Source organism: Euwallacea fornicatus, chromosome 11 (genome assembly GCF_040115645.1).
Source record: "Euwallacea fornicatus isolate EFF26 chromosome 11, ASM4011564v1, whole genome shotgun sequence".
NCBI classification, from domain to species: domain Eukaryota; kingdom Metazoa; phylum Arthropoda; class Insecta; order Coleoptera; family Curculionidae; genus Euwallacea; species Euwallacea fornicatus.
Window position 1 is genome coordinate 1859701 of NC_089551.1, and position 26065 is coordinate 1885765.

General features: G+C 39.7%; 4 protein-coding genes across 5 annotated transcripts in view; all 4 read right to left on the reverse strand.

The window, feature by feature from the left end:
• dysc (dyschronic) overlaps positions 1-16512 on the reverse strand; it is a 42269-nt gene extending 25757 nt beyond the window's left edge. For both annotated transcript variants that reach the window (XM_066287551.1, XM_066287550.1), the window contains exons 1-12: positions 16148-16512; positions 12661-13268; positions 10981-11123; positions 9264-9473; positions 8378-8503; positions 6585-6757; positions 6337-6535; positions 6149-6283; positions 4113-4172; positions 3803-3906; positions 3704-3752; positions 3339-3458 (exon numbers count right to left, since the gene is read on the reverse strand). In XM_066287551.1, coding sequence (XP_066143648.1) covers positions 3339-3458; positions 3704-3752; positions 3803-3906; positions 4113-4172; positions 6149-6283; positions 6337-6535; positions 6585-6757; positions 8378-8503; positions 9264-9473; positions 10981-11123; positions 12661-13249 — 1908 coding nt within the window. In that variant the 5' untranslated portion in view covers positions 13250-13268; positions 16148-16512. The remainder of the gene's footprint in view (positions 1-3338; positions 3459-3703; positions 3753-3802; positions 3907-4112; positions 4173-6148; positions 6284-6336; positions 6536-6584; positions 6758-8377; positions 8504-9263; positions 9474-10980; positions 11124-12660; positions 13269-16147) is intronic.
• A 1128-nt stretch (positions 16513-17640) lies between these two features.
• Positions 17641-18777, reverse strand: LOC136342215 (larval cuticle protein LCP-17-like). Its single transcript, XM_066287792.1, has 3 exons — positions 18620-18777; positions 18031-18149; positions 17641-17975 (listed from the first exon to the last, which is right to left on the reverse strand). The coding sequence occupies exons 1-3, from the start codon at positions 18635-18637 to the stop codon at positions 17699-17701; spliced, it is 414 nt and encodes a 137-aa protein (XP_066143889.1). The 5' UTR covers positions 18638-18777; the 3' UTR covers positions 17641-17698.
• Positions 18778-19354: 577 nt separating this feature from the next.
• Positions 19355-22531, reverse strand: ath (athos). Its single transcript, XM_066287313.1, has 7 exons — positions 21845-22531; positions 21324-21569; positions 21086-21270; positions 20358-21028; positions 20034-20299; positions 19843-19977; positions 19355-19688 (listed from the first exon to the last, which is right to left on the reverse strand). Exons 1-7 carry the CDS (start codon positions 22217-22219, stop codon positions 19488-19490), a joined length of 2079 nt encoding a protein of 692 aa, XP_066143410.1. The 5' UTR covers positions 22220-22531; the 3' UTR covers positions 19355-19487.
• Positions 22532-22736: 205 nt separating this feature from the next.
• On the reverse strand, positions 22737-26052 carry Stam (signal transducing adaptor molecule). The gene is made up of 10 exons (XM_066287783.1): positions 25836-26052; positions 25122-25282; positions 24831-25070; positions 24667-24775; positions 24423-24614; positions 24255-24371; positions 23908-24081; positions 23595-23852; positions 23352-23541; positions 22737-23296 (listed from the first exon to the last, which is right to left on the reverse strand). Exons 1-10 carry the CDS (start codon positions 25882-25884, stop codon positions 23185-23187), a joined length of 1602 nt encoding a protein of 533 aa, XP_066143880.1. The 5' UTR covers positions 25885-26052; the 3' UTR covers positions 22737-23184.
• Positions 26053-26065: the final 13 nt, after the last annotated feature.

The window sequence follows — 26065 nt, forward strand, 5'->3', positions numbered from 1 at the left end:
ACCCTTACGCAGGCATCCGCCCTTCTTCTCATTGATGCCTGCACCCTCTCACATACCCCCGGAATATTCCTTACGATTTTAAATGCATATAATATTTGATTTCGCAGGCCATCACTTTTAATTTTTTTTAACGTAAACACCCTGTAAATCGGTAACGAAGCGTATACATGGCCTATGTTTTTATGAACTTTCGGTCCTGTAATACACTAAAAGATTGCCCCTTTCGATATGTACACGACATCTAGGAACTCCCCTGTACAGGAAAAGTTCTCTCCAGCGAACTCATGCCGTTACGCCACTGAACCACAGTATGGACCAGCAATTGATCAAATCCGAATCTAATACGTGCAGGAACAATGGCGTGCCAGACCCTAACGTGTCGCAGTAACGGAGCGTTGATTGTTTGTCGGGACACCCTGTATATGAATTCATATGACGTAACGATTCTGTGTGCTTCCCAGCAGCTCATGCGAAACTGCAACGACCTTATCATCTGCTGAGATATAATTGGAATTTTATGTTTAGTTGCAACATATCTTAATTACTGCTTGTTCGTGCCATGCCTAACAAGCCATTAAGGAAAGTGTATTATATCTTAACGGTAATGAGGTGCGATAATTAAGACTGCTTTTACTTTTTTGTCGGTTGTCAGTATTACGGTTCAATAAGTGGGTTCATTCACTGCTTTTCTCTCTGGTCAAAGCAAAAAATAATGCCGAGAAGCATTCAATGCTCTAATGAAATGTGCGGCGATTAGCATTTCCTGATATAAGTGCAGACTTCAATTATTCTGAAATGCTCTTTCAATCGAATTAATTGAGAATGTCAGGGATAAAGTAGTGTAACTTATGTAACTTGTGTATTAACCTTGTGCAACAATCATGTGATTTATCGATCGGTGCCGTAAACAGGACTTGGAAACCGTTTTCTAATAGAAATTTTCCATCGAGACTGAATTCAGTCGCAACATTTCTCATCGATTCGTGTTTTCTATAAGAAGCAATATTTCCAGGGAAAATTGAGAATTTTCGAGAGCCTTTCTAGATAATAAATCCCATCTCCCTTAATGCAAGTTGCCCGCAACTCAAATTTATTGACAATTCAAATCTGTTGCAGCCGCAAACATGGAATCCTGGCTTGAGGACGTGAAGCGAGTGCGGATTCCCCGGCCGAAATTCGGCTCCAGCGGAAGGTGCTACGTGTACCCCCCCACCGAGCCCCCCAAAGACTACATCTACGAGGACCCTCAGGACTTGAAACTAAAACCGTCGATGCCGCAGAGCAATTTGGCCAAAGCAACTGAAGATCTCAGCAGGGCTTTGCAGGAGAAACTTTAGATTTAAGTCGGTAGTTTTAAGTGAGTTCTGATATTTTGCCAATTTGTGGTTGTTCGCGCCGGAAAAACTCGCACGCATTGTTGTGCTTCACGCTCTAATTCCAAAAAATTCGGATTGACCATTAAGCGAGCCGGTATCTTTCAAAACTGTACTTGTACCTAAAACCTGCTGAAACACTGTATAGCTTAACCGTTAGATTTAGATAATACTGGTTTTTGTAATAGTTTATTCATGCATTATTACGACATCGAACCGCTGTACTTGACTAACACTAAATACTCGTTTATGTAATGATAACAATTAGTATGTAAATAAGCGTGTACATATAACTGTGATATTGCTATATTCGAAATAACCGTATTATTTTAGCGCATTTTAGTCCCCAATAAACGAGAAAATATACAGCGTTTGGAAAAAGCAATGCGACACGTTTGTAGCTTTCATAAAATTGATATTTTTAAAAATTTGTTTAAATGAAACAAAAACGTATAATTTCGTTAAAAATGAACGACACCACGTTACGCTATAGCTGTGAGAGAGTATCTCGATGCGGGATTTTCCCTAGGAGAGGCGCGATAGAATGGCCGCCGCGATCTCCAGATCTAACGCCCCTCGATTTTTTTGCGGGGTCACTTGAAACGTTCCGTTCGCCACAGTGGGCCTCAAACTTTAGACGATTCGTGTCTCAGAATTCGCACCGAATTGCAATTAATGGCAGAACCAACACTGGATAATTGCACATAAAAGTTCGAGAAACGACTGAGTCTTTGCCAAATTGTTGCCGGAGCCCAACTTGTGCATTTATAGTGGCAAATTCGATTTTGCCTGAGGTAATAGCGAGTTAATTGATTTTGTATCTAATAATTTTATTTTTTAAGGAAACCGTAGATCCAATTTTCGTTCCGAGTACACCGGTGCATCCCTTATTGAATTACCTTAATACACTGCAATGGACATTTCCCCACTTGAAAATGAAAAGCCAGAAGGGGTAGCTGGACAGGGGCGGAAAATTTGAACGTCGAAAAAAGTGCATTAAATGTTTTTATTAAAATGGAACAGTACGTGTTTAAGCATTTTTCAAATAATATCAGTTTTATGAAAGTTATAGAGGTGTTGCAATGCTTTTTACGAGCGCTGTATTAGGACACTCGGCCAGTTGCTTTGGGTGCAAAAAGTGGCTCATACAAGACTGCAACTTGGCCTCGAAGAAATATTCTCTGCTATATTAATCGCATTAAAATTCCATTGGGAAGGAGAAAGCCTCCTCTGTAAACACTCAGATTTTCAATGTAATCCCCCATCTCGGAGGACACCAACAGGGTCGAGTTTCCACGCGCTGCTGTAACGTTAGTCTGAACTTAAGGCGGCAATTTCACATTAAAATAAAAACGCTACTAATCCTCACATCCTACATAAACCGCTTTTGCTTCACTAAAAAGCCTACAGTTTGCCCTATAAGTATTGAAAATTTCATGTTGACTGATGCACTCAGGACTGGCCCTGAAAGGGCCTCGACTTAAAGGGCAGTCGAGGCCACCACGCGAGCCGAGAAATTCTCCCCATTGGAAAAATTCTTGCTTCCAAACCTCAAAAGTACAAGTGCTTCAAAAGCCACAAGTTTTCCACATAAACCCCGGAATGCTCATGGCAATTCATTAACATGGGCCTGAATTTAAAATGAACTTTCGGGGGCAAAACCAAGTCAAGGGCGCGTCCCCATTTAAAAATTCTTGCTTCCGAACTGTGAAGATTTACATTAATCGTTTATGCTTCGTTGGAAAGATTTCTCGATAAACCTTGAAATTTCCGTGTCGATTGATCAACTTAAAGCCAGCCCTGCACGCGACAGGGAGTAAAGGGCAGCTTTGACGCCTAATAACATGTCGATGGAAATATCCCAATTAACAAATTTTCTTTTCACATACATTATATTTTCTTTTTGATTGCTCAATGTGTTTCCAAAACCGCTTTACGCAAAATTTACAATTTACGAAGAATAACACTTACAGAATCGGCGTACTCCTGCTGATGCAACTGAGTCGTGGACCCTGACCTGGACTCTCCAGGACTGGAATGCCTCCTATTGCCAACTCCATGTTCATCTTCAGCACCCGCAAATTCCTATGAAACATTTTCAACTAAGAACCCGATTTTTACCACCTGCTTGAGACACTACAAAGGCAAGCAAACTAAGATTATGTGCAAGAAACTTCATGATAGAAATATGTTGGTGCCAGTGCTCTATAATAGGGAAACGCAGTTCTGATTCTGACTAGTATTTTGCGTCCCTGTTTTGCAAGCCTATTATTCTAATTAACGATAAAGAACATATTAAAGGGTGTGAGGACAATGAGGCATTAATTCACCTGCTGGTCGTTGTCCTCTCCTGCAGTCTTTCCCGAGGCCGGTCGCCCTCTAAAACCCCAAATAATGTACAAAACAGCAAACACCTATTGGTGGCTCACCTGGGCTTGTCTGGAAATCCCATTCCAAGGCCCGAGTCTTCGCTTGGGGAGCGATAAGCCTCCTCGTTATAAATGCCTGAGGGCAGGTCGCTTGGACCGTAGTCCTAAAAGGGTTGAGTTTCTTTTCAGTTTTCGTTCACCCCTAAGAGTCTCTTTGAGTTGCTTTCAGTTATCAACAGTAAAATTAACCAAAGAGCTAATAACAAAGGTCGTTTTCTACTCTAAAAGGGGAGTGTAAGAGAGGAAAGGCATCAAGCACCACATATGTCTATCAGAAACACTGCTTTGGATGATGGAAGTTGTGACTTACCTCGTGAAACCCGGAATATACCGAGTGGTTTGAGTCTGGAATGGGAGCTGTTCCTTTTCTCTGAAAAATCGGGAAAATCTGTGTTAGACGTGGGGCGTTAGAAGTGGAATTTTCTTAATATACAGGTTGAAAATTGCACAGGGTGTTTCAGAGTTGAAGTGACCAAAGCCTGGGGGATGTCGCTCAGCGAAACATGGAAAAGAGTTCATGCGAACGTGGGTCCGAAAATGCTTCGTTCGCGACATACAGGATGTTGAGTATTTTTCTTAATAAAAATTGAGATTTTTATTAATAAAACAAAAACGCTTAAAACCCTTTAGTCGATTTTAATGAAACTTTTACCGTTTACGAAAACGATTATTATCAAACATCTGTTTGACCAATTAGATTTGTTCCAACATTTCCAGGGGCGCACCCGGCGAGCAAGTCTGTTGTTTTTGAGGGTGTTTTTAATATCAACAAGTATAAACAAGGTATAACAAGGAAAAAAAATTAGCTTTTTTTGGATCATTTCTAAATATTAAAAATTTTTCCCTATGGAGTTTAAAGACCGTGCCGAGGCGTGGTATCGTAATTTTTTCTCGAAAACAAAGCACACAAAAAGCCAAAAGACGAAAATGTATTTTTAGTGAGTTGATCTGAATGCTATACAAAAACAGCAAAAAACTATAGGGCGATATTTTTTTCTACAAAAAATAACTGACTTGCTCGCTGGATATGTCCCTGGAAATTCTGGGTGAAATCTAACTGGTCCGATAATTGTTTTAGTAAACCGTGAAAATTCCATTAAAATTGGCTAAAGAGCTTTTGGGCTGTTAATGGAAAACTCGATAAAAAAAACCTTACCGTCCTGTATTTCGGAAACGAGGGATTTTCGAACCCCCGTTCATATGAACTTTTTTCCATATTTTGCTGAGCTGAATTTCCCGCAGGATTTTGTCGCCTCAACTCTGCAATCCCCGGTATTATCTTACACCAGACAATCCGATTGTCTATAGGCTTGTTCGCGATTTTGGAAATTACCTAAAACGCGAAACTTATGCAGGGCAAAGGCACGATCGCGGTGCTTCGCTTAAAGCCGAATGGAGCAGATTAAATTTTAGACACTTTTGATAAACAGATCACGAGCGCACATATCTGTTCGCATAAAACCCGATGGGCTTACTCCGTGTGTTGGATATCGAGCCAGGGTACGCGCTTATGACAACAGTCTTGTCCTCGCTCGGAGAATTTTTGTGATTAGAGATGGTCGAACTGAAATTTGCATTTCCGTTGCTACAAAACCGATAAATTGAATCGAGAAATATGCAGTGAACGCTTGATTGCACTAGAGGAGGCGGAAAACTTTGTATTAAACGGTGTGCAATCCTAAATTGCGAACATCAGCAAGCCGACCCGTATCTCCACGCATCCTATATTTAGCGACATAAACAGTACCCTGAGACCACAAAAGCTAATTATCCACTCTTAAGCCGCTTAATTAAAAACTAATTGGCCATGTAACACCCGGAGCCTCAACCCGGCACGGCGTTATGAATAAATTGCTCGAAAACTGTCGGAGAATAGCATTGTGAAATGATTCCTACTTAAGCTTCTAATATGCAACGAAGGGAATTTAGGCCATAATATCGTATCCCAGGACGAAATTCTCCTTTGCCCTGGAATATTTGAACTGCGTGCTCGGGAATACAAAAGCCTATTATCTCGGATTGCCGGATGCACAATCTCCATGTAAGGTTGGCAATATTGCTGTTTGTGTAATCCGGACCTGGATCGATACCAACATGTTTTATTAAGTTTTCGACATTTCACGAAATATGCACGCGAACCTCATAATTTATGCATCATAGGCAGGTCGGATTACGAAGGGGGGCGGGGGGAAGGGGGGGGGGGCGAAGGGATGAATTTCACCACAAGAACAACAAGTGCGCTAAACGACGACAAGCAACATCTGGATTGATTTTATTTCTGGAACGGAGCCCTTTCGGCTCTAAATTGAAACGAAAGTGAAACAGGACGTGGATACACTTACTCACCCTGGAATGCCGATAGTCGTGCTCCCTGGGGTCCCTCCCTCTCGGCATCTCCTCAATCCTCCTATAAACTAGTTCGTCGAACTTCTGCCTGTCCTCCACGGCCACTATCTCCCGTAATTCGGTCATGAGAGTATGCTGAAACAGTCGAAATTTCTCAATCGTTTAAGACAAATCGCCCTTTGTAATACCTTATCAGGGGTGTTCAGTAGTTCAGTCATACACTGAACGAAGGCATCTACGGTCATGTGTCTGGCGGCATACTCGTCAGTGTAGTAAACCAATGCTCCGAATTCCGGCCTGGACAGCAGGATCCGAGCTTTTTCCTCCACGGCTTGAAGAGCGGCTGCCCATTTCCTGGTCACCCAAGAAGCAGCTGCCAGTCTACTCCTTTAGGGGGCTTTCAGTGTTTCAGTGGCTTACAGGACTCGAATCTTACCCGGGACTGCATAGGTCGAACTCGCGGTCATAGGCGGTGCACGAATGGGGCACTTTGCCCACATCCCGGACCACCAGAGACATACGTTTGTGATATTTGAGCTGGGCGACTGCCTCGTCGTGAGTTACGTCCATGAAGGACTGTCCGTTTACTTCTAGAATTTGATCGCCCACCTGAGAGTAGACAAGAGTTGAAGAGGAGCTTTTCAGAGGCAGAAGAGATGTTCTGCCGCAAATGTATCTTACTTTGCTATAGCATACAAAAAGTCAGTGTGGAAAGTGCTATCTTTCTGTGGCATAGCGCTCTACTTTCGACCGAAATAACTCTCTTTGAATCGTTCACGGGCACCAGTTGGAAAGTTCGGTCTGGTACGCCCCTGAATTTCAAGACATCAGGAAGCAAATTTGCCCCTTTGCAATTGATGCTTAGTTGCGCTTTAACATATTTAATCAGTGACGTAGATCTTTTAGAGATCCGTCATTTCGAATGGATTTCTAAGACCTTTCCCACACTATCCCCCCAACCTTTGCGGAGTAAATCTTCCACATTACGATCTACAGGGTGTTCGGAAATAACGTCGGACGGTGATTCTAGAAATTTGAATATTAAAAAAAATTCTTATGTACATGCCCCAAAAATCACTCCTCAAAGGAGTTCGAACCTCTAAGGGGGGAACCTAAAGGGGAAATTCTGAACATGTTTTTTTCGCAAAATTTTCTAAACGATTTAGGGGATGCATTCAGATGAACGGAGGCCATTTTCAACATTTGTTATGAATAACTGATAAATTCTCAGTAATGTCGTTGTGTTACTGCTGAGCAATAAAAAATACTTCTGTTACAGGGATATCTACCACATCAAAGCGCATTTCGATGTCCAGATAATGGTACATCCATTTATAAAAACTAATTTTTCTGGAAAACTGTTTGTCCTAACCAGGTGAAATGAGGGGACAAAAATACATTTGCGATTCAGTAATTTAATTTTGGAAATTAAAAAGTGTCGCAAAAAAAATACGAATAAGTACGTGGGAGACCCCCTGCGCGTGACGCACGTGACTAAATTCTGCAGTTATTAACACGAAAAAAAATCCCTTTCTAACTTATGAAAATATAGCGATTATCACTAATTTATCACAAAACGTTAAAAAAAAAACATCTCTCAGAGTTCCCTTTCTAGGGGTCCTACACCCTGTAAGAAGCACTTTTTGGGGTATGTTTGTAAGAATTTTTTTATTATTTTAATCTCTCGAATCACTCCCGCCGGTGTTTCCAGCCACCCTGTGTAGATAATGGAGTTCTCCCTTCAAAGGCCAAAAAATCAATTTACCGCCCGAAGTTTATGATTGATTAAAATTCCAATTCAATTTAAATTTTTGCATGACTTTGTTGAATTATTTCCTGAATCATCGGCAATGGTTAAAAAACGTAAAAAATCAAACTGAAATAATTCTTACTGTCGTGCCCCGGGGATGTTTTCAGTTGATGTCTGTTGGTCACGCAATCCCATCGATTACAATAAAAATTATTATCATTCCCAGCTACACTGACAAATTCTGGCTATTTAAAGCCCAAGGGGCTTGTAAATATTATCCACAATTTTCCGGGCCATTCGGGGAACTTCAAAGGACAAAATAGAAGCCATGAAATCGATATCAGAGAAGCTCCCGACGTGGCCTTGCCATCTATCCGATTAATGATATCGGGAGTATCAGCAGGCCTTTTGCCGTTATTAAAACTCTATTTTTGTTGGAATTTTATTTATATTCCCGCAAAAAATTGAAATTTTCTCACCAGCAATCCGGCCCTGTCCGCCACCGACTCCTTGTCCACTCCAGTGATGAAGATCCCCAAGTTGTACTCTACACCCCCCCTGATCATCAGCCCTAAACTTTGGCCGGGCTCAATGCATAAATCTACCTGAAAATTCCAAATTTACACGTGAGTTATTCACAGTACAAAGTCAATTAATGGTGGCTATCGTTGGTGGTGCAAAGTAGTAAATTTCCGTCCTGCTTTGACAAATATACCTGTACTGGAAAATTAATGGGCGTTTTGCCGCTCCGGTGGTCGTCGGGAAATGGAATTTTCTGCGTATCGGTTATTTCGTCGGCGTATCGGTTTTGCGTATCGGTTACTTCTCCTTCAATTTAGGTAACGTGTGGTAAAGTTTGCAGTAAAATTTCGAGGCAACGAAACAAGTACAAACAAACTTAATAAGCCGTGAAGCATTTTATTTATTACAACGGTGATATCTGGGTGCGCAGGCCAATTTTCCGGAACATTTTCCATGGTATATCGTGCATTTAAAACCCATTTTCCCGGCCTCATTTACATAAATAGGGAACAGCCAACATACGGGTACTTTCCTGCGAAATATAGTGAATAACCATTGAAATGAAATCCGGCTATCTATTGCGAATCTGCACACGTTTTGCCTGGTTTGATACAATGAAAATCGTGGGCATAAGAAAATTTGCCTAGAAAGCTGAAGCGTTGTGGGGAAGAAACAGGTCACTCTTATAGATCGAAAATGTGACGTTTGACAGAATATTTAATAGCGGGATTTGTCCGGTCAGATCTGCGGGACAGTTGCTGTCCGGAAAAAGACAATCGGGAATTTGAAATTTGAGGCGTTCTCGGAATTTTCCGTTATATTTGAATTCGCGTTAAAACTCACCCTTCTAACACTCCGATCCTTGCTGGAAGTCCTATTCCCAGTTCGTCCTCTTGAGTACTCCAAAGGGGGCGACACGGGCCGCCCATGCCTATCCATCCACGAGCAAGTTTGCCTCATCTGCCAAGGCGCCCCACTGCAGGCCATAGCCCCGGTGCCGGGTAAATTCGGGGTGCGAACGGTCATACTTATTTTCCGACAGGACTTCAGCATCTGGAAACGCGTAATAAATACGGAACCTTTCGTAGTCGGAATCGAAAAAAGTATTTAAGACACCTTCTTTTCTCTTTGTAAACGAACGTGTTTGGTGGGATCTAGCGCTGAAAGGGCTCTTCCACCCTAATGCTCCCTTTGAGTCGTCGCGAGGGCTTATTTTTGCCTTTCATCGAAAGTCGGCTGTAATAACACCTGGCTGCTTTGTTCTGGTTTTTGTGTGCTTTACGTGCTACTGGACATTGTAAGAAAATCCAAGACTGTGTCTTGTTTTTCCGCCAGATCTGTTTCGAATTTATCGCCGAGTTGACCTATTTCGAGACTATCAAATCGAGACTAAGCGCACTCTGCACCCACCGAAAGCTCTATTTTATGTTTATCTTGTATTTTAGAGACTGCTTTTGAGACTCTCCTATCGGGATGGTAAAAGATTTTATTGTGGATATTTTAATTTTACATAACAAACTCGGCAAGAAAACCATCATCGCGAATTGCCAATCCACACCGCTCTGATTGGATTACATCCGGACGTTTTGAAGTGGTCCAGAAGAAAGCCAACTTTTACGTCATAAGCAAGCGTTAACACAGAAAAAGATAGGAAAGGCAGTTTACCAGCAGAATCTGGACCATATTCAAAACTCCCCTTGAAATCATTGAAAGCTGTTCTAATACTCTTGGCAACTTTGCGAGCCCCTAAAACTCCACGCCTGCTAAAATAATACATTTTCTTAAGACTTCCGTTCTGAATCGATTCCGGCACCTGTTGAACCCGTTCAATTAACATGTGAACCCAGTTCAACGGTTATTATTGGCTCGCAACTGGACGGTTTGCCGCAGTTTCGATAAGCATCTTGGAAATTTTGCCCCTTTTCATGCTAACTCCCTGCTTCCTTGCAAGTTATCGACGGACACGAATAAGAAACGACACCTCCATGCGTCATTTCTGGCTTTTTTCCCGGACAAAGCCACAAAAGGGTGAATCTACAAAAGTGGCTACTTCAGCGTGTTCAGAGCGATGTGGGATGGGAGTTTTTAAATCGGCTCAAGCATGATAGATTAAACTCGCAATATACCGGAGGAGAGGATTTCTGACTTTTACGTCCTCAGTAACCGCTCTAATCTCTTGAGGATTATGAGTTTTAATTAACGAACTAGTTTTCCCCTGACTCTTAGTGAAATGTGTTCCAAAGTCTGATTACTCAATTTCCACATTATTGGGGATTTTTCCCGGTGATCGATAGGCCGTAGCTCCCACGCAGCTATTTCTCTCAGTAGAAAAAAAAAGTATGCGTTTTCCCTACTCAAGTTTAATAACATATCTCACAATGACAGCGTAATTTCCCCCGGAAAAATCGGAACAAAGACCTAATGAAAGCTCTTTATTAATCGCGCCTGCCCCATTAAGTTTTAATCTTGGGGCTATTGTGAATCCCATCCAAAAACGCTTTTACGCACAATCATAATAAAATATCGTACAATCGACGGTTATGAAAAAGGACGTGCTTACATTTTTTATTACCTTGAGGGCTTCCTCGTGCGAGATACCGGTGAATGGGGTGCCGTTTACCTCCAGAATGGAGTCGCCAGGCCTAAGTCCGGCCCTTTCGGCAACGCTGCCCTCTTCGACTCGCGAAATGTACACCCCCACCCCTGGAAAAGGACAGTTTTGTGTCTCGTGTCAAGGAACAGTGAAATGTGGAGAATAGAAATGCAACTGGACCGTCCCATGCTGGCCGCTAAATAATGCATCGAAGCTGTTATCGTATCGATGCACTTTAAAAATATATCCAGAGACAATCGATATTTAGGGAATAGAGATGGCGAGAACGCTTGGTTTTCTAGCAACAGTGGAACGCTCTAATTTCGATGATTTAGCGGAGAATTAAGGGAAATTTATGAGAATATATGAGCGAAAGTTGCATTAGTACGGAGAAAAGCTCATAAGCGCCTAACGCAATATTTATAATAGAAATATTGATTTTCTACCGCAACTCTACAGGGTATTCCGGGAATGCGTTTCAAAAGTGGTATCACGAGCTTATTCGGGTCAGAACATTACGGTTTAGTTGCAAAATTATTTTAAAAAAATGTCTCGCTTAGACTCTATCGGCGGTCAGAGTTCTTGAAAAAAAAACGTGCCTTCTGCTCTACCTGCAGAATACTTCAAATGAATTTTAATGAAACCCATTCATTAGTCAGGGATTATTTTCAGGCAACACTCATGTCTATTCGCAACGTACAAGCGGCAAGTTCTTGGACATCTTCGGACAAAAATGACGAGAAATTTTCACTGGGCAGCTGCATCGTATTGATTTTTTTTCTGATGGTACTTTAGTCCCTTCCGCAAGTTTACCATCTCTTGGAAATTTTTCGTACGGTCAACATTTACGCCGGAAAAAATATTTTCTTTTCTCATGCCCAACACCAATTTGCCATCGCTTAGATTTTTATCGATACTTGTCTGTCGTCATTTATGGAAAATGTGAAAATGTATCAATTTTTTATTAAGTTTCTTTTCAGTTGTTTCTTTTGAGATCGATAATGGCGTTCTTTTGAATTAATTTGTTTTCAATTTTCATGAGGATCAGCTGACAGTTGTTCGATTTCAATTGAAAAGCCGGCCAAGTCTCCTGATCTGCAGCGAAAGCTAAACTCATAAAAATATTAAATAACAAAGAATAATTTAAATAAATCATGTAAAACCTATAGTTTTAACATCGATAATTTCTTCATTGGAGCACGCTATTATTGATCTCAAAAGAAATTACATATAATTTCGATAAATCTCTATGACATTTTCTATAAGTGATATCAGCGATCACATCGACTAACTAACCCGAGCTAGCCTGAGCTAACCCAAACGAGGCACTCTTTTCAAATGATTTTTGAACCAAATCTTAATGTATCGATCTAAATAATCTCGTGACACCATTTTTGACATACATTTTCCGAACACCCTGTATATTTAAAAATCAGTCTGCTTTGCCAATTAGAACGGCCACGGTCAAACTCGGTCCTAACCGCAAACTCACATTTAAAAAAACACACACACACACAAACGACGATATCTAGGGAACTCGTAGAGCAGTTACCTGAAGTAACATATGCGAAGCAATGGCCTTAATAATTGCTTTTTGACATACGAGTTAATTAAAACTCAATTGGTCTGCAGTTTTCTCAAACTTACCCGCCTCTTTACCACCCTTAACACATATCCCAAATCCCGGATCTTGCGGATCCCGCACCATATTCACCGTCCTCGTGGCGAGTTCGTGAATGGAGGGCGAGTACACCGGCATTCTATAGTTGTGAGTGGTCGATGGGGGACTGCTCACGGGAGACCTCCTCGACCTCTCCAAATTCGATTTAGGAACCCCGGTAGCGTGGTTCCCCGTCCCCGTTCCGAACAGCCGCAGTACCTGCTCGGGGGAGATGGGGCGTTTCTTGTTGTTCGAAGGGGTTCCGCGGCTGTTGGCCGACCCCAAGTACGTCCCCCTGGGACTGCTCAGGGAGCTGTAATGGTGCTCCCGCTCCCGATACTCGCGATGATGGTGCAGTGCCGAACTGGGCCTCTCCACAATGGTGTAGCTGGTCCCCGGAGGCGAATAGTACAGGCCGGAGCGGGGCCTCCTGGGACTACCTTGGGGCCCGAGGGCATCCTCCGCTTCGGCTGGGGCTCCGCCGCGTGTCCTGCGCCCTCGTGATGGGGCCCCCGAAGCGAAACCGCAGCCCAGTTCCGCCAGCTCGGCGTACTCGTCGCCACCCGCCACGCGCATGCCGTCACGAGTAGGTCAACTGAAAACAAAAATTCAAGAGCTGCTTCAACGATAACTTGAAATCTTGTTGATTTCCCTTTGAAGCCGCGCACCCCATCAGTTAAACTAACTTTAGGGAAATAGGTCGAAATTAAGCAAAATAAACATGAATTTCAGCTCTTGTCGTCAGGGCTTCGCTTCTGTGCTCCAATTCAAGCGTTAATACGGTGAATTATGAGATGGACTAGAAATTATCTTTAACCTTAAACTAATCACGTACGTAACGTCTTTAGATCTCAATATTAACACATGTAGATGTAAAACGTTTTCAATCCTATTCCTTAAATTATCTTGCTGGCAAAATTAACAGAGGGTTGAAAACCAGGCGTTAAAGCAATGTCATAATGTGACAAAATATTTTTAATGCACCTTTGATATTTGCCAATTTGACGAATTAAAAAAAATGGTTTTTATATAAAAGACATTAATAAACACATGAGAGGCAGAAACCAAATCGGGTATCGAGGTTGCTGATCTTCCAAAGCCAGGACCATAAGCCCGGCACGCGTACTCTGTTTCGCTTATCAGAGCGAATTGTGTGAGAACGGGGTTCATTTGCACTTTAATACAGAGCGTCCCGGATTTTATGATCAGGAATTCAGTGATAACTGGAAAAGCAGATTTCAAAGGGGGTAGCTCGTGTAAACATGGACAACAATTCGTTTAATTTCTCTCCGAGAAAGAAAAAATGTCAAAATTTCTCGTAACAATTTACAATAAATCTGCAGGATTTTAAACGAAATTTACGAATCCCTAAACATCGTTTTAGCCCTTTTAGGTACCCCCAAAATTTTCAACAGTTTAATAAAAGTTTCAACAGTTTCGTTAAACTAATAAACAGGGTTAACACAGTATTCCCTTCAAATTTGCCAAGTTTGCGACTGATGTTTGGAGCCCTAAAGCTTCAATTGGAATTCATATATTTTTCTTTGAGAGCCATATCTAAAAACTCGGAAAAGAATTTTAAAACTGTATTTGCCTGCATGAACTATTTGTCATTGGAAAAATATTTAAAAAAATTTACTAAAAGCAAAAAAGAATTTCAAATGCAACTTCGGCATTCTTTTTTAACGCAACATTATCAGACCATAAGGGACACTAAATCATTTAATGGCGCTTTCAATTACCGATCATGTATCTGCACATGTGGAGTCCGGAACGGCTGCATAAAATTTATGGAACAATCTGCCATATCTGGAGCATAATAGAGTCGCACGAAAATGGGAAATATATTGATGCCAGGAAAATGTACATTTCAACTGTTTACAGGAGATACGGGCTTTTCAATGAATAATGACGATTCTGTTGATTTCCAATAGTGGAATCTTTTCCGCAGTAGGTCACTCCGGAAAAATTTTCAAACTCTCCGAAAATATCTGGGAATAAACTTTATAAATACGATAGACGCCAAGATGGGAAGAAAAATATAAAGTATGATTTACCCACATATTTCATCCGCTGGCCGACTATTCACCATTTATTCAGAAAATAGCCAACTTTTATTGCTTTTTAATGAAAAACTACGAGGGGCGTAGCTTCCCTTTGTAATGAAATATGAAACTTGTAGTCACCTATATAGGTCAAATTTGAGGTTCATTCCTTGAAAATTAAATTATTCTCAACGGGACATCGTAAAGCACAATTTACGTGTGTATCTATCCACCACTTTGTCCAGAAACTGGGCAGTTTTGTTTTACCTCCGACGAATCTCCCTTATTTGAACTCGGTTCTGTGGAAAAACTTTTCCTAATTAATCCTGACGAACTAGACAATGATGAACTTCTTTGTACTGTGCCGACAATACTCTATAAACTTTAATCAAGCCCAGTTTACCTTATATTAAACCTCTGCCTCTTAATTGCAGAAGTTTAATTGGGTTCGTTACAAGTTGCCTCTGTTGCGTTAACAGCTCTTTTTTATTCGCTGCCTGAAAAGAACCGAATTAGTCCTGAGGCCGACCCTGAACCGCGTAGACGAAATCTATACATAGACCTTTTCTGTGTCGATTATTCGCTTAATCCATTTGCTGAATTAGCCGGCATCGTGTCCGGCCTTTAAGTCCTAATTGGGCAAAGTAAAATTAGCATAAATTTCATTAGTACGACCGTGTCGGGGCAATTTGCCCACGCGTCCACTATTTAAGAAACATTTATGCGCAGCTTGTGTTTATACTTTCTTTCCACGAAAAAATTTCCCTTGCAAAACTAGGATGATTATCATAAACATGCCACTTTGATTTTATGGAAGGCGCAATCAATAAATTGTGTTATTTTATAGAAGAACAAGACGAATTTGGTTCAGGCTGCGTCGTAATTGCGGAATTATGTCACAATATACAACAAGAGAGAAATTGGCAATTAGGTGGTAATTGGCTTGATGACACTTTAAGCCGCTTCCTTAAGCTCACAGTTTAAGATTAACAACCACTTATGATGTAAAGCAATTGGTTTAAAAACCACAAGAGGTATTAAAAAAAGGAGATTAAAGGTGGGTAAATGGCTATCGCTATGGAAACTTAAGCAACACATTTTAGGAAATGAAAAGTCACGACACGCAATGCGCTTAATTATCAACGATATGCTTATTCAACACTGAAAAACTGCCCTATTTTAACTTCTCTAAGGGTGTGGAAAGATTGCCGTCTCACCGAATCGCGTTTCTTATCATACCATTACTGAAAATATATTTTGCTGTTGATTCACTAGAGCGTATCCAATTCTGGAACTGACAGGGCCGCGTCTGTTCCAGAGTTCAGAGTGATAAGAATTAGAAAGCTAAAAGCTGCACTAGTTGCTTTAAACTTAAACTAGAATATTTTTTAGACAAAGAACTGGTTTTTACGCGAGCATTTTGACTTACAATCTGCACACAAATGTTCATGTTATCTCACTCTAAATTCCCCATGTAAAAACGTTCGCATTTGCGGCCCCCTAACAGTTTCACACGCCATTGCACCGCGAGCAAGTCATCAGAAAGCCAAACCCACTTTCGCGTAAACACCTATTTTCCCAGATTCCTCACTGAAAACTCAACTTTCACCTGGTTTTTCTTCAACCCAACACCTCCGACTAAAACTATCCTCGAGGGAAATAGGAAAAATCGCGACGCTTTCAGCCCAACTTAGGGATGAACTCGAACATCGTGTAACCTCTCAATGTCCGCCGATAACCCTTTGATGGTGCGAGGGGCGGAAAACACTGAAAAATAATGAAAAGCGAAACCCTCAAAGCCAGAACGGAACGCCATGTTGGTCTTGCGTCTTTCCACCCCCGTGACGTCACAATCGATACAAAGGTGGCGGCCAAGGGGATTTCCAAGTTTTGAATTTGCTCTGAAAAGTTTGAGGGTTCTTCTGAATTATTTAGTACGAATTTGTATACAAAGGGAGGAAACCAGCTAATAATGTACCTGCACTGAGATTCTTTTTCTATACATATTTTTTTCTACACAACACGCTGTATATGATAGAGCATTGAATCTACCAGTCGCGCGCCTCATTTCACCAAAGCACGTTCTTATAGGTACCTATCGATTTTCGAGTAATTTGAACCCTCGTGCGCGCCCATCGAACGTCCTGTATATTATGCAATTTCACAGCTTTTTCCTTCCTTTGAATTTCCTTGGAATTGTGGATAATAGAAGAATGAATAAAATTACATTTTTAGTGCTCTTTAAAAATAGTTTGTTGGCCCTTCTTCCTGGCCCTGGATTTTTATGTACATATGTTAGTAAATATTATGGGCCTACCAGTGCACGGAACAATTTTTCCGTACTACAATTTTCTGTAGAGATCTTCATCAATTCCTGAGTAATTCTCAAAATGGAAATTACATAAATCTTGGTTTTACGACTCTACAATTTTGGTTAATCCAGGAAATTGCAACGTCGCGCTCTTCTTTTCTTTTTGAAAGACGGCCCTCAAATTTTCACAGAACAGCATTACCACTATTGAAGATGCGACGTTGCCTGTTCTTGCAAAATAAATGAGGTGGGGGAAAGTTTATGCACTATTCAGAGCGACACTTCCAAATGCTTATGACAACTTTTTGCTCATATTCATTGCAATCCTATTAAATCATTAGCTATTCCGCAAGCGTCACCAGCCAGAAATCCTATAGAAATGCCTCTTTCGCCACATAATTACCATTCTCGGCGTAACTTTACAAGATAAAAGCCCTATTAAGTTCCAAGGAAGCAATTAATAATTCTAACTACCTTGCATTGTCCTAACAGTGTATTCTCTCTATAAATCAACTTCTTTCCGATGAAACTCCTATAATAAAGTCTTTCGTTTCTGACATTAAACTTCGTAGACGCAGGAACAATTTCAATCAATAATGACAAAAAAAAAATCAGAGAAAAATCATAATTTATTTTTATACATGAACACAAGCACTTTCAACATTTTAGTTAGAACCTCTTCTGTTGCTGAGGCTCGGCAGGCTGAGGATGAGCCGCAATGTACTCGAGGGCCTTCTGGATCGCCAGAGGAATGGGTGGAGGAGTGGGAAGAGCGTTCCCGGTGGGCTGATATCCATTCTCGTCCGCAACATAAGAAATCTGAATCTGCTCGTTTTCAGGAGTCAAAAACTGGAACTGGCCAGAGACGGACTTAATGGCCTGTTCCGGACCTTGGGGCTGGATGTTGCCTTGTTCTTGGGCAGATATACCATTGTCAGTCTCATACCTATATTAAACATTTTGTTTTTAATGTAAGAAATTTATTTGAAACTGAAACTAACGCATATTGGTAGCTTCCTTCAGGGGTGATATCAGACTCTGATCGCAAAATTTGCGCATTCTTGGGATCCCCTCCAGCAGGCAGGGTCAAGGCGGAAGCCAGGAAGGTTGCTAATACCACCTGAAATAACGCGATGGACGCTCCTTTATAAAAGTACCATCAAGAACCTTGGTCGTACCCACAGAACAATCTCGGGGGGTCATTAAAAAATTGACCGTTAATTGAAATGGCAAGTTCGTGATAAATCCAATGATATAATCGTATAAAGTTGATATTTACAAATGGCTTGAAAATTACTTTTAATCATTCTTATATATGGTAAATAGCGGAATGAGCAACGAGAGGAGCAGCCACGATTACGGAAATTGTTTGGAGGGCAAGAACAAGGGTTAATGTCTGTATGGCTTGGGTTTAAATTCCCTTCAGTGATTGTCTATACAAGAGGTGATATGTACCTACTTCACTATGGAATTTATTTAATTAAAAGAAAAAATCAAAATACATGAACTATTTGACCAACCCTTAACAATGAATACAGATATATGCATAAGGTCGCTGCTTGAGCAAAATATTGTAAAATAAGTACTTACAAATACTGGCTTCATCATTATAGTTCTGCAGTTTCACTGATGCACATGAACACGTAACTACACTATTGAGTACAGATAATTTTAGCATGTACCATTTGGTATTTATACGAGGATGATCCCTCCTTTACCGAAGATTAAAATTACATTGGATGCAAATTCTTCTTATGCAAGAACGGATTCAGGTAGCCCCATCATCATCGTCAGTGGCGTCGAGGGATGCCCACCATAGCGGTCAGGGACACACCCACTAGCGAGTTATGACGATGTTATCTCTTCTTGGACATGTACCTACTTTGTTAGGATTCTTAAGCAACCGCAATATTAATTTTTTGATGTTCATTGCTGGTAATTATCGGGTAGTTCGTTAATGAGACGCAAAGAATGATAAATTTCGCAATTAGAACTGGCTTTTTCATAGGTCAATAGGTTAGCTGTAAAGTGTGTTACTGTTGCCGTTACCCGAAATCTATGCGCCTGTCGACATTACTGAACTTAGACATAATTTATTTTACAATTAGATGTTACTAGCTGCTCGAGACCGCGTTACGTAAATAAAAGGCCTAGAGCTGTGCTTGAGTTAATGGAATTTGACGATTTATTCTTGACCCGCTTGATGATGGACTACATTCGTTCATCTATCATCACACAAGCAGATACTTAGCCCTGATATTAAAGAAGTGCATTTTTAATTGTTATTTAGTTATATATCCTCAAAGGACGATTGAAACACAAATAAAACAACCATAATTTAAAAATATATTTATCTATTATTACATAAGTACATATACATAAATGAAAATAAAACATTCACTCTGACTCAGAACTGACTTATGGAGGCGTTATCGATAATAGAACTCATGAAAAATAATCAGCTATGGTCATTAAACTTGATATTGCGGCTTTTGAAGTAATCAGGGGCGATTTCTTTAAGCCACTCGCCATCCACTGTTGTCAAATCCCTGAGGTAACACTTGGTAGTCTGGACCACTTCTGTGAAAATGACGTAGTGAGGCAATTGGCCATGCACCACCGATTGAGGGTGAATTTGGGTCACTTGTCGTTTATCCAGCTGAAATTAAGAATTTGTAGACGAACAGTAACTAAAGGATTGGGCATGAATACAAGTTGTAGTTCAAGTACTAAAATAAACCTAATTTCAAATGTCTAATGCTGCATAGATCTACTATGTTGGAAAATGCGTATAACATTCTTAAACACCTTACCGTAACATACGAGTATTGTTGATCCTTACGCAACTCCGCCACATTCATAAACAATCCGGCCAACAAACACTTTCTTAAACGATCCAAATCACTGCCACTTGTCGAAATACGAATATCACATTTCTTACATATTTCCTGTAATAAACAAAAACTATAAAATACTGTTTTATTTTATGCGATGTACGACATACTTGCAGTTGTTTAACAACCTCTCGAATGTAATTTATATTACGCAGATTAATAAAATGCTCATGACACCAGCTACGGACATTGTTTTTCCCCACACTCTCAAACGCTCTGTAAACGTTCAAAAGGGTGAGATGATCCCCGTATCCAGTACGGAATTTATCTCTAGCTGCCTGCGCCTGTTCCCTTCGAGAAGGGGGGTTTAGAAGCACCGACTCGCTAGACATCAGAGCCACCACTATCAAGGCTTCCTTAACACATCCATATTTTTCTATATCGGAAACAAAAATTCAATTTTTAAACAAAAAACAACAGTCTTTAAACGCTACCTGCCATGAGTAAAACATTTCCGAATTTAGGATCTAAAGGAAACTTGGCTAGTTTCTTTCCTAAAGAAGTCAAATTAATAGACTCAACATCTTCAATGGCACCTAAAACTTTCAGCTGCTCAAACGCAGCTTCCAAGCTCTCTATAGGAGGTTTATCCATAAAGTCAAAGGTTTTCATATGTAACCCTAAAGCCAGCAGCTGCAAAGCTACAGAATTCAAATTGCACTTTTGTATCTCAGGAACTGTGCTCTTTTTCATTAAATCGAATTGAGCTCTTGTATACAGCCGATAGCAAGTTCCTGAAGATTCCCTTCCAGCCCGCCCAGTTCTCTGATCCGCCTGCTCTCGCGAAATCCTTTGAACTTTTAACATCTCTAAGCCAGTTGAAGAATGGAATGATCTAGATTTAACCATTCCACTATCAATGACATATTTAATTCCACTTATAGTGACACTTGTTTCTGCAATATTGGTGCTGATTATAACTTTTCTAGTGCCATATGGTGCAGGACTGAAAACAGCCATTTGCTGTAGCCCTGGTTGAGCTGCATATAAAGTGCATACTTTAACTGGTGGACCCTCAACTTCAGGGTCTTTTGCAAGAATTCGGATTTTATGTGCACATGATTCAATCTCTTCTTGCCCTGTTAGGAATATTAAAACGTCATGCCTGGAAATATAGTGACTTAAAATAAATGGAACTAAATGATGAGACATATTGACTTACTCTGGGGGAGCATCTTTATGAATTTGAAAAAATGTGGCAATACATCCTCTTTGATAGTCCTCAATTTGGTCCTTAATATAATGTACATTTATAGGGAATGTTCTACCTTCAAGATAAATTACAGGGCAATCATTGAAGTATCTGGCAAAATGATCCACGTCCATTGTGGCTGATGTTATTATTATCTAAAATTTTCATTAATTGTTTTCTTTAAAACCTTTAATGTGATAACTGTTACTCTTAATGGTGATAAGTTCCTCTCTTCCCGGACTTTTTGAGCTTTTTTAACAATTCCAAAAAGCACATCAGTATGCACTGTACGTTCATGAGCCTCATCAAGCATTACCACAGTATAGGCTAGAAGAAGCCTGTCACTTATAGCTTCACGAAGCAGCATTCCATCAGTCAAGAATTTGATTTTTGTTTCAGGTGAAGTGACATCTTCAAATCGTACAGAATAACCCACATATTTACCAATGCTCATCTAAATCAAGACATAAAAACATAAAACACTAAGTTATATTATAAAATTGTATGGTATTGATTTTGAAAACTTGAGTTTACTCTTTCCCCCATGATCATGACCTCCCTGTATGTATTGGAAGAGCAGGAAAAAATATAAGATGCATGTTTTTTTAATATAGTATTTTATGGACAAGTAGTACCTGCAGGAATTTAGTAAAAGTTAAAATCAAGACAAACATACAACAAAAATTGACTACTCCACACACAATGGTTACAAACAAGTTATCAATTTACCTCTGTTCCATGTTCATTAGCAACTCTCAAAGCAACACTAATAGCAGCAACTCTCCTTGGTTGTGTAATGGCAATTTTTCCATTCTCATGCAGTCTTGCCCCATTAATATACTGAGGAATCTGAGTGGTTTTCCCACACCCAGCTTCTCCCAAAATAATTAGGGTTTTATTTTTCCTAATTAGTTCAATAAGTTTACTCTTATTGTGGAAAATAGGTAACTGCCTTCGTTGGTCCTGTATGCTTAATTTGGGCTTACTGTTGCCATTTACACTGGTGAATGTAATAGCTCGCTTAGCCAGTCCATTGGGTTTTTTGGAGCTAAGTTTGGGGCTTTTAGCAGGGGACGGACCAATGTTCTGATTGCCGAAAAACATGGTCAGATAAGGTAGGCCTCAGGACATGAAGTTGGAGAAACAATTCTAAGCAGTATTTACAATCAATGTGGGACTCATAAAAGAGAGGTTATGGTAACTGGGGATATTGCAGGTTTGTGTGATGTTTCTGGTACATCAGAGGCATGAAGAAGCAACTGTATGGATTTTTCTGGTTAAAGCCGAATTGAACTGCAATCTAACTACGAAACTTCACAGGAAAATTCGTAAGATTTATTAAAAACACGCGTTTATAGAGAGCCGGTAAGGTCATAAACGAAATGAACTATGGCAAAGTAGAACTTTCGATTTGAATCATAACCAAACATTTTAGCACGTCGCGCCATCTATCGAACCGAGCTGAAAATCTTTCATCCCGGGAAATTTAAAATTAATTACTCCTCCCTGCAATCATAATTTGTATAATTCTACGGCATGAAGCTAATAACGCTTCCCCCACTTCATCAAAAACGTCTCGACTGTTATACTTGCTTTTAGGTATAGTAAAATAAATACAATGTTGCTTAAAATAATAACTTTATTGATTTTTAGAGAACAAATATAAACTTAGTAATACGTATTCGTTATTATACACTTTACATTAACTTCTTCCTTTCCATCTTCGAATCTCAAATAACAAGGACATGAATGGTAACAAAATCTCCTTCTGAAGACTTATTTCTTCCATCTTTAAATTTACAGGATTATAAACACCTTTGTACGCTCTTTAAGTAGTGTTTTAACTCAGTCCTTGATCCACAATAAACACATTCCCTTATTAAATAATTAGCAATATTACAGGAAATTTATCCCATACAAGAAACTAAATAACGATAAATGAATCACATACAGCAACAAAAAAAGACGGAACATTTAACAGGTTTCAACGACCGAGCTGAAACGTTTCTTTCAAAAATACATTTATTATAATAAATAACAAATAAAGAAATAGTTGCAATTGCCCGTTCTTACTGCATCATATGTGTACTGGAGGTAACATAGTTTGGTTGCTGACCGGGAGGTGCTTGTAAGTTGGTTTGGGAGAAAGGGCCGTTGCTGGAAAATGCCGGTTGCGGCATGCTAAGTAAACGAGTTTTCAGCCCGCAAATTAAAATACTAAAATCAAAAATTTTACCCTTGATGGAAAACAGGTCCCGCTCTATCATCGACCATTTGAGAAAATGTATGAGGCATGCTCTGCTGTTGAGGTTGAGGCATTATTGGAGGGTGCATCTGCCCAGCAGGAGGCAATTGATGCTGCATTTGGTACTGCATGGACGGTTGATAAGGCAAACTCTCATGCTGAAGGCTTTGTTGTGGCAACCCTGGCAGATTCACACTATAATAAAAATTTAGGCATTGGTAATCTAGACTTTACCCGGTGGTAATTGGAACATATGCGGAGGTATATGCATCATTGGGGGCAGAGACCCATTAAATTGGGGAGAAGGGTATGCATATTGGGGTTCGTAACACATTTTGGCTAAAGCTGCTGGTGGCTGTGGCTCGCGCATCAAAGTGTGGTACAGGCCTAAAGCCTCAACAAGATCTGCGCTGAGTTGAGTCAACTGAGCATGCTTTTGATCGACGCGTTCCAGTTCTGCGTCGATTAAGGGCCCCATTGCGTTGACTTCTCCTTTAAACAGAAATAAATTACATTTACCTGTATTTTTGAATATTTAAGTTATTACTCTCAAGACTAAGCAATTCATCAGTATCAGTTTCTGGGTTAGTAGGATCAGCTTCATGAAGCAAGTGAAGCAGGCGATTGATTTTGTTTTCATTTATTTCAATTTCTTCAGGATCTTTTTCCACTACTTTAACTTCCTCTTTAAATTGGACAGTTTTTTTGGCTTTCTCAAATACTGCAAAGGACACAGTACTTAGTTTTCACTTTTGATAAACATTAGAGTCTCAATTAGTCAAAACTTCATATTCCTAAATGAAGTTTGTGCTCATAATAATACATGCAAAAAAATTATATTTATGACAATAAATTAATTATATGAAACTACAGCATAATCTTTGCCATACTCACAAAACTTTTCTGGTTCTACTGATAAGTCAGCAGTAACAAAATTAGCAGGAAACAATCCATCACCCCTCTGATTGCTACCTTTCCACCAATTTGGATCAGAATCATCCAAAACCATGACTAAAAAACAACAATTAATTCGCTCAAAATAATATTTAAAAATAATAATACTTATTTCCCCAGCATTGAAAGTCAATTCATTATCTTCTGCTGCTTCAAAATCATATAAAGCTCTAACTTTCCGAGCTTCTTTGCCTGGAGCAGCAGCAATCGCTGTTGCTGTTGAAATGCTATTTACTGAAGGATATAATGAAGAAGAAGCTGGCTGTACTGCTGATGTAGTTAAAGGTTTTTTGGGGGATCCTGAATAAAATTATTTAATTTAAATAAAATTCATGGGAACTAAACTACAGACCTGTGGTTTCCTTTAAAGATAGCTCAATGGCTTTCAAAATCTGCTCTTCCTCCTCTTGTGACTCTACTACATTTGGATCTGTAGTTTTGGAAGTCCGCTTCTTCACAGGCTAAATTATGTTACTTAATTTTATTAAATGAAAGTGTAATTACTAATTAACTTACGGTATCTGGAGTGGAGAAATCATAAGAGTTTATTAATTTATTATACAAAGATGGGATCAAACTGAGTTGGCCATCTGACTTAAATTCAGTGTCTGCCCAACGTTTCAAAGCCTCTCTCAACTTTTTGGCCACATGTGGATCTGCTTTTGTCATTAACTTGGTAAAGTCATTCTCAAAGTCTCTTGAAGCTACCTCAATGTGGAATATTTTTCCTGAGTTTTTAACACAGGCATCCAAAAGCTACAATTTGATGTTTAAATTCGAAGATTATGAGTTTGTTTTAAAACATACAGTTACAGCCTTTAGTCCCACATGAGGATCGGAATTAAATAAACGTTTAACAATTGCTTTAAGCCAGGTTTTAGCATCATCTCCAGACTTTCCAGCTTTATCACATATATTCATTATAATCTGCCAATCTTCTTCCACAAGTTTGTCACTTGTGGCACGCTCTGTAAGGTAATGCATTGTAATAATAGCTGTTCTTAGAGGGAAGGCTCAAAATTTATTTAAAAACTAAAATCTTAGCTAGTCATATATTTACATATAAACAATATAGTCACTTGTGTTACTCTAGAACAGCAAATAGTATATGTGAATAGAATATGCAAACATAAGCTGTTTGAGTGACTGCTAGAGGCACCCAGAACATTTCATATATTAGAAAACCACACTTACAACCCCAATATATAGCTGTTCAACTTTAGGCCTTGATGTGAGCATAGATTCCCAATTATCATTGATGGAACAATCTATGCTGACATCCAGAGGTCCAATTTATTACTTCAATTAATAACTGTTATTCAGATGTATAAATCATAATCAGTTCTTGGTGTCAAAAAGAAGAAAATTCTTAAGAAAACCTGCTTTAAGTAGAAGGACTACTATCAGTTGCCATATACTTATTACTTAGGCCTATAACAGGCCTACCTCTAGCCATTAGGGTGCTTTACCTAATTTCGCAATCAAAAGTCCACAAAAACCCCCCTCACACAAATGACTCACCAACTTCTTCTGCAATAGCAGAGTCTGTAGCGTTTCCAAAGAGCCCCATGTTGCGGACGGGTCTGTAAGACTTAAAATACAAACGAATAGTTTGTTGTATGATCACTTCGATTTAAGTAGATATATTGTGAATCATAATTTAATGATCGAAAACAGATAATAAACTTTATCAATAATATTTTTGTGGAATAAAGCACTGTAATGTTTTTGACATGTAATTTTGATAAGGT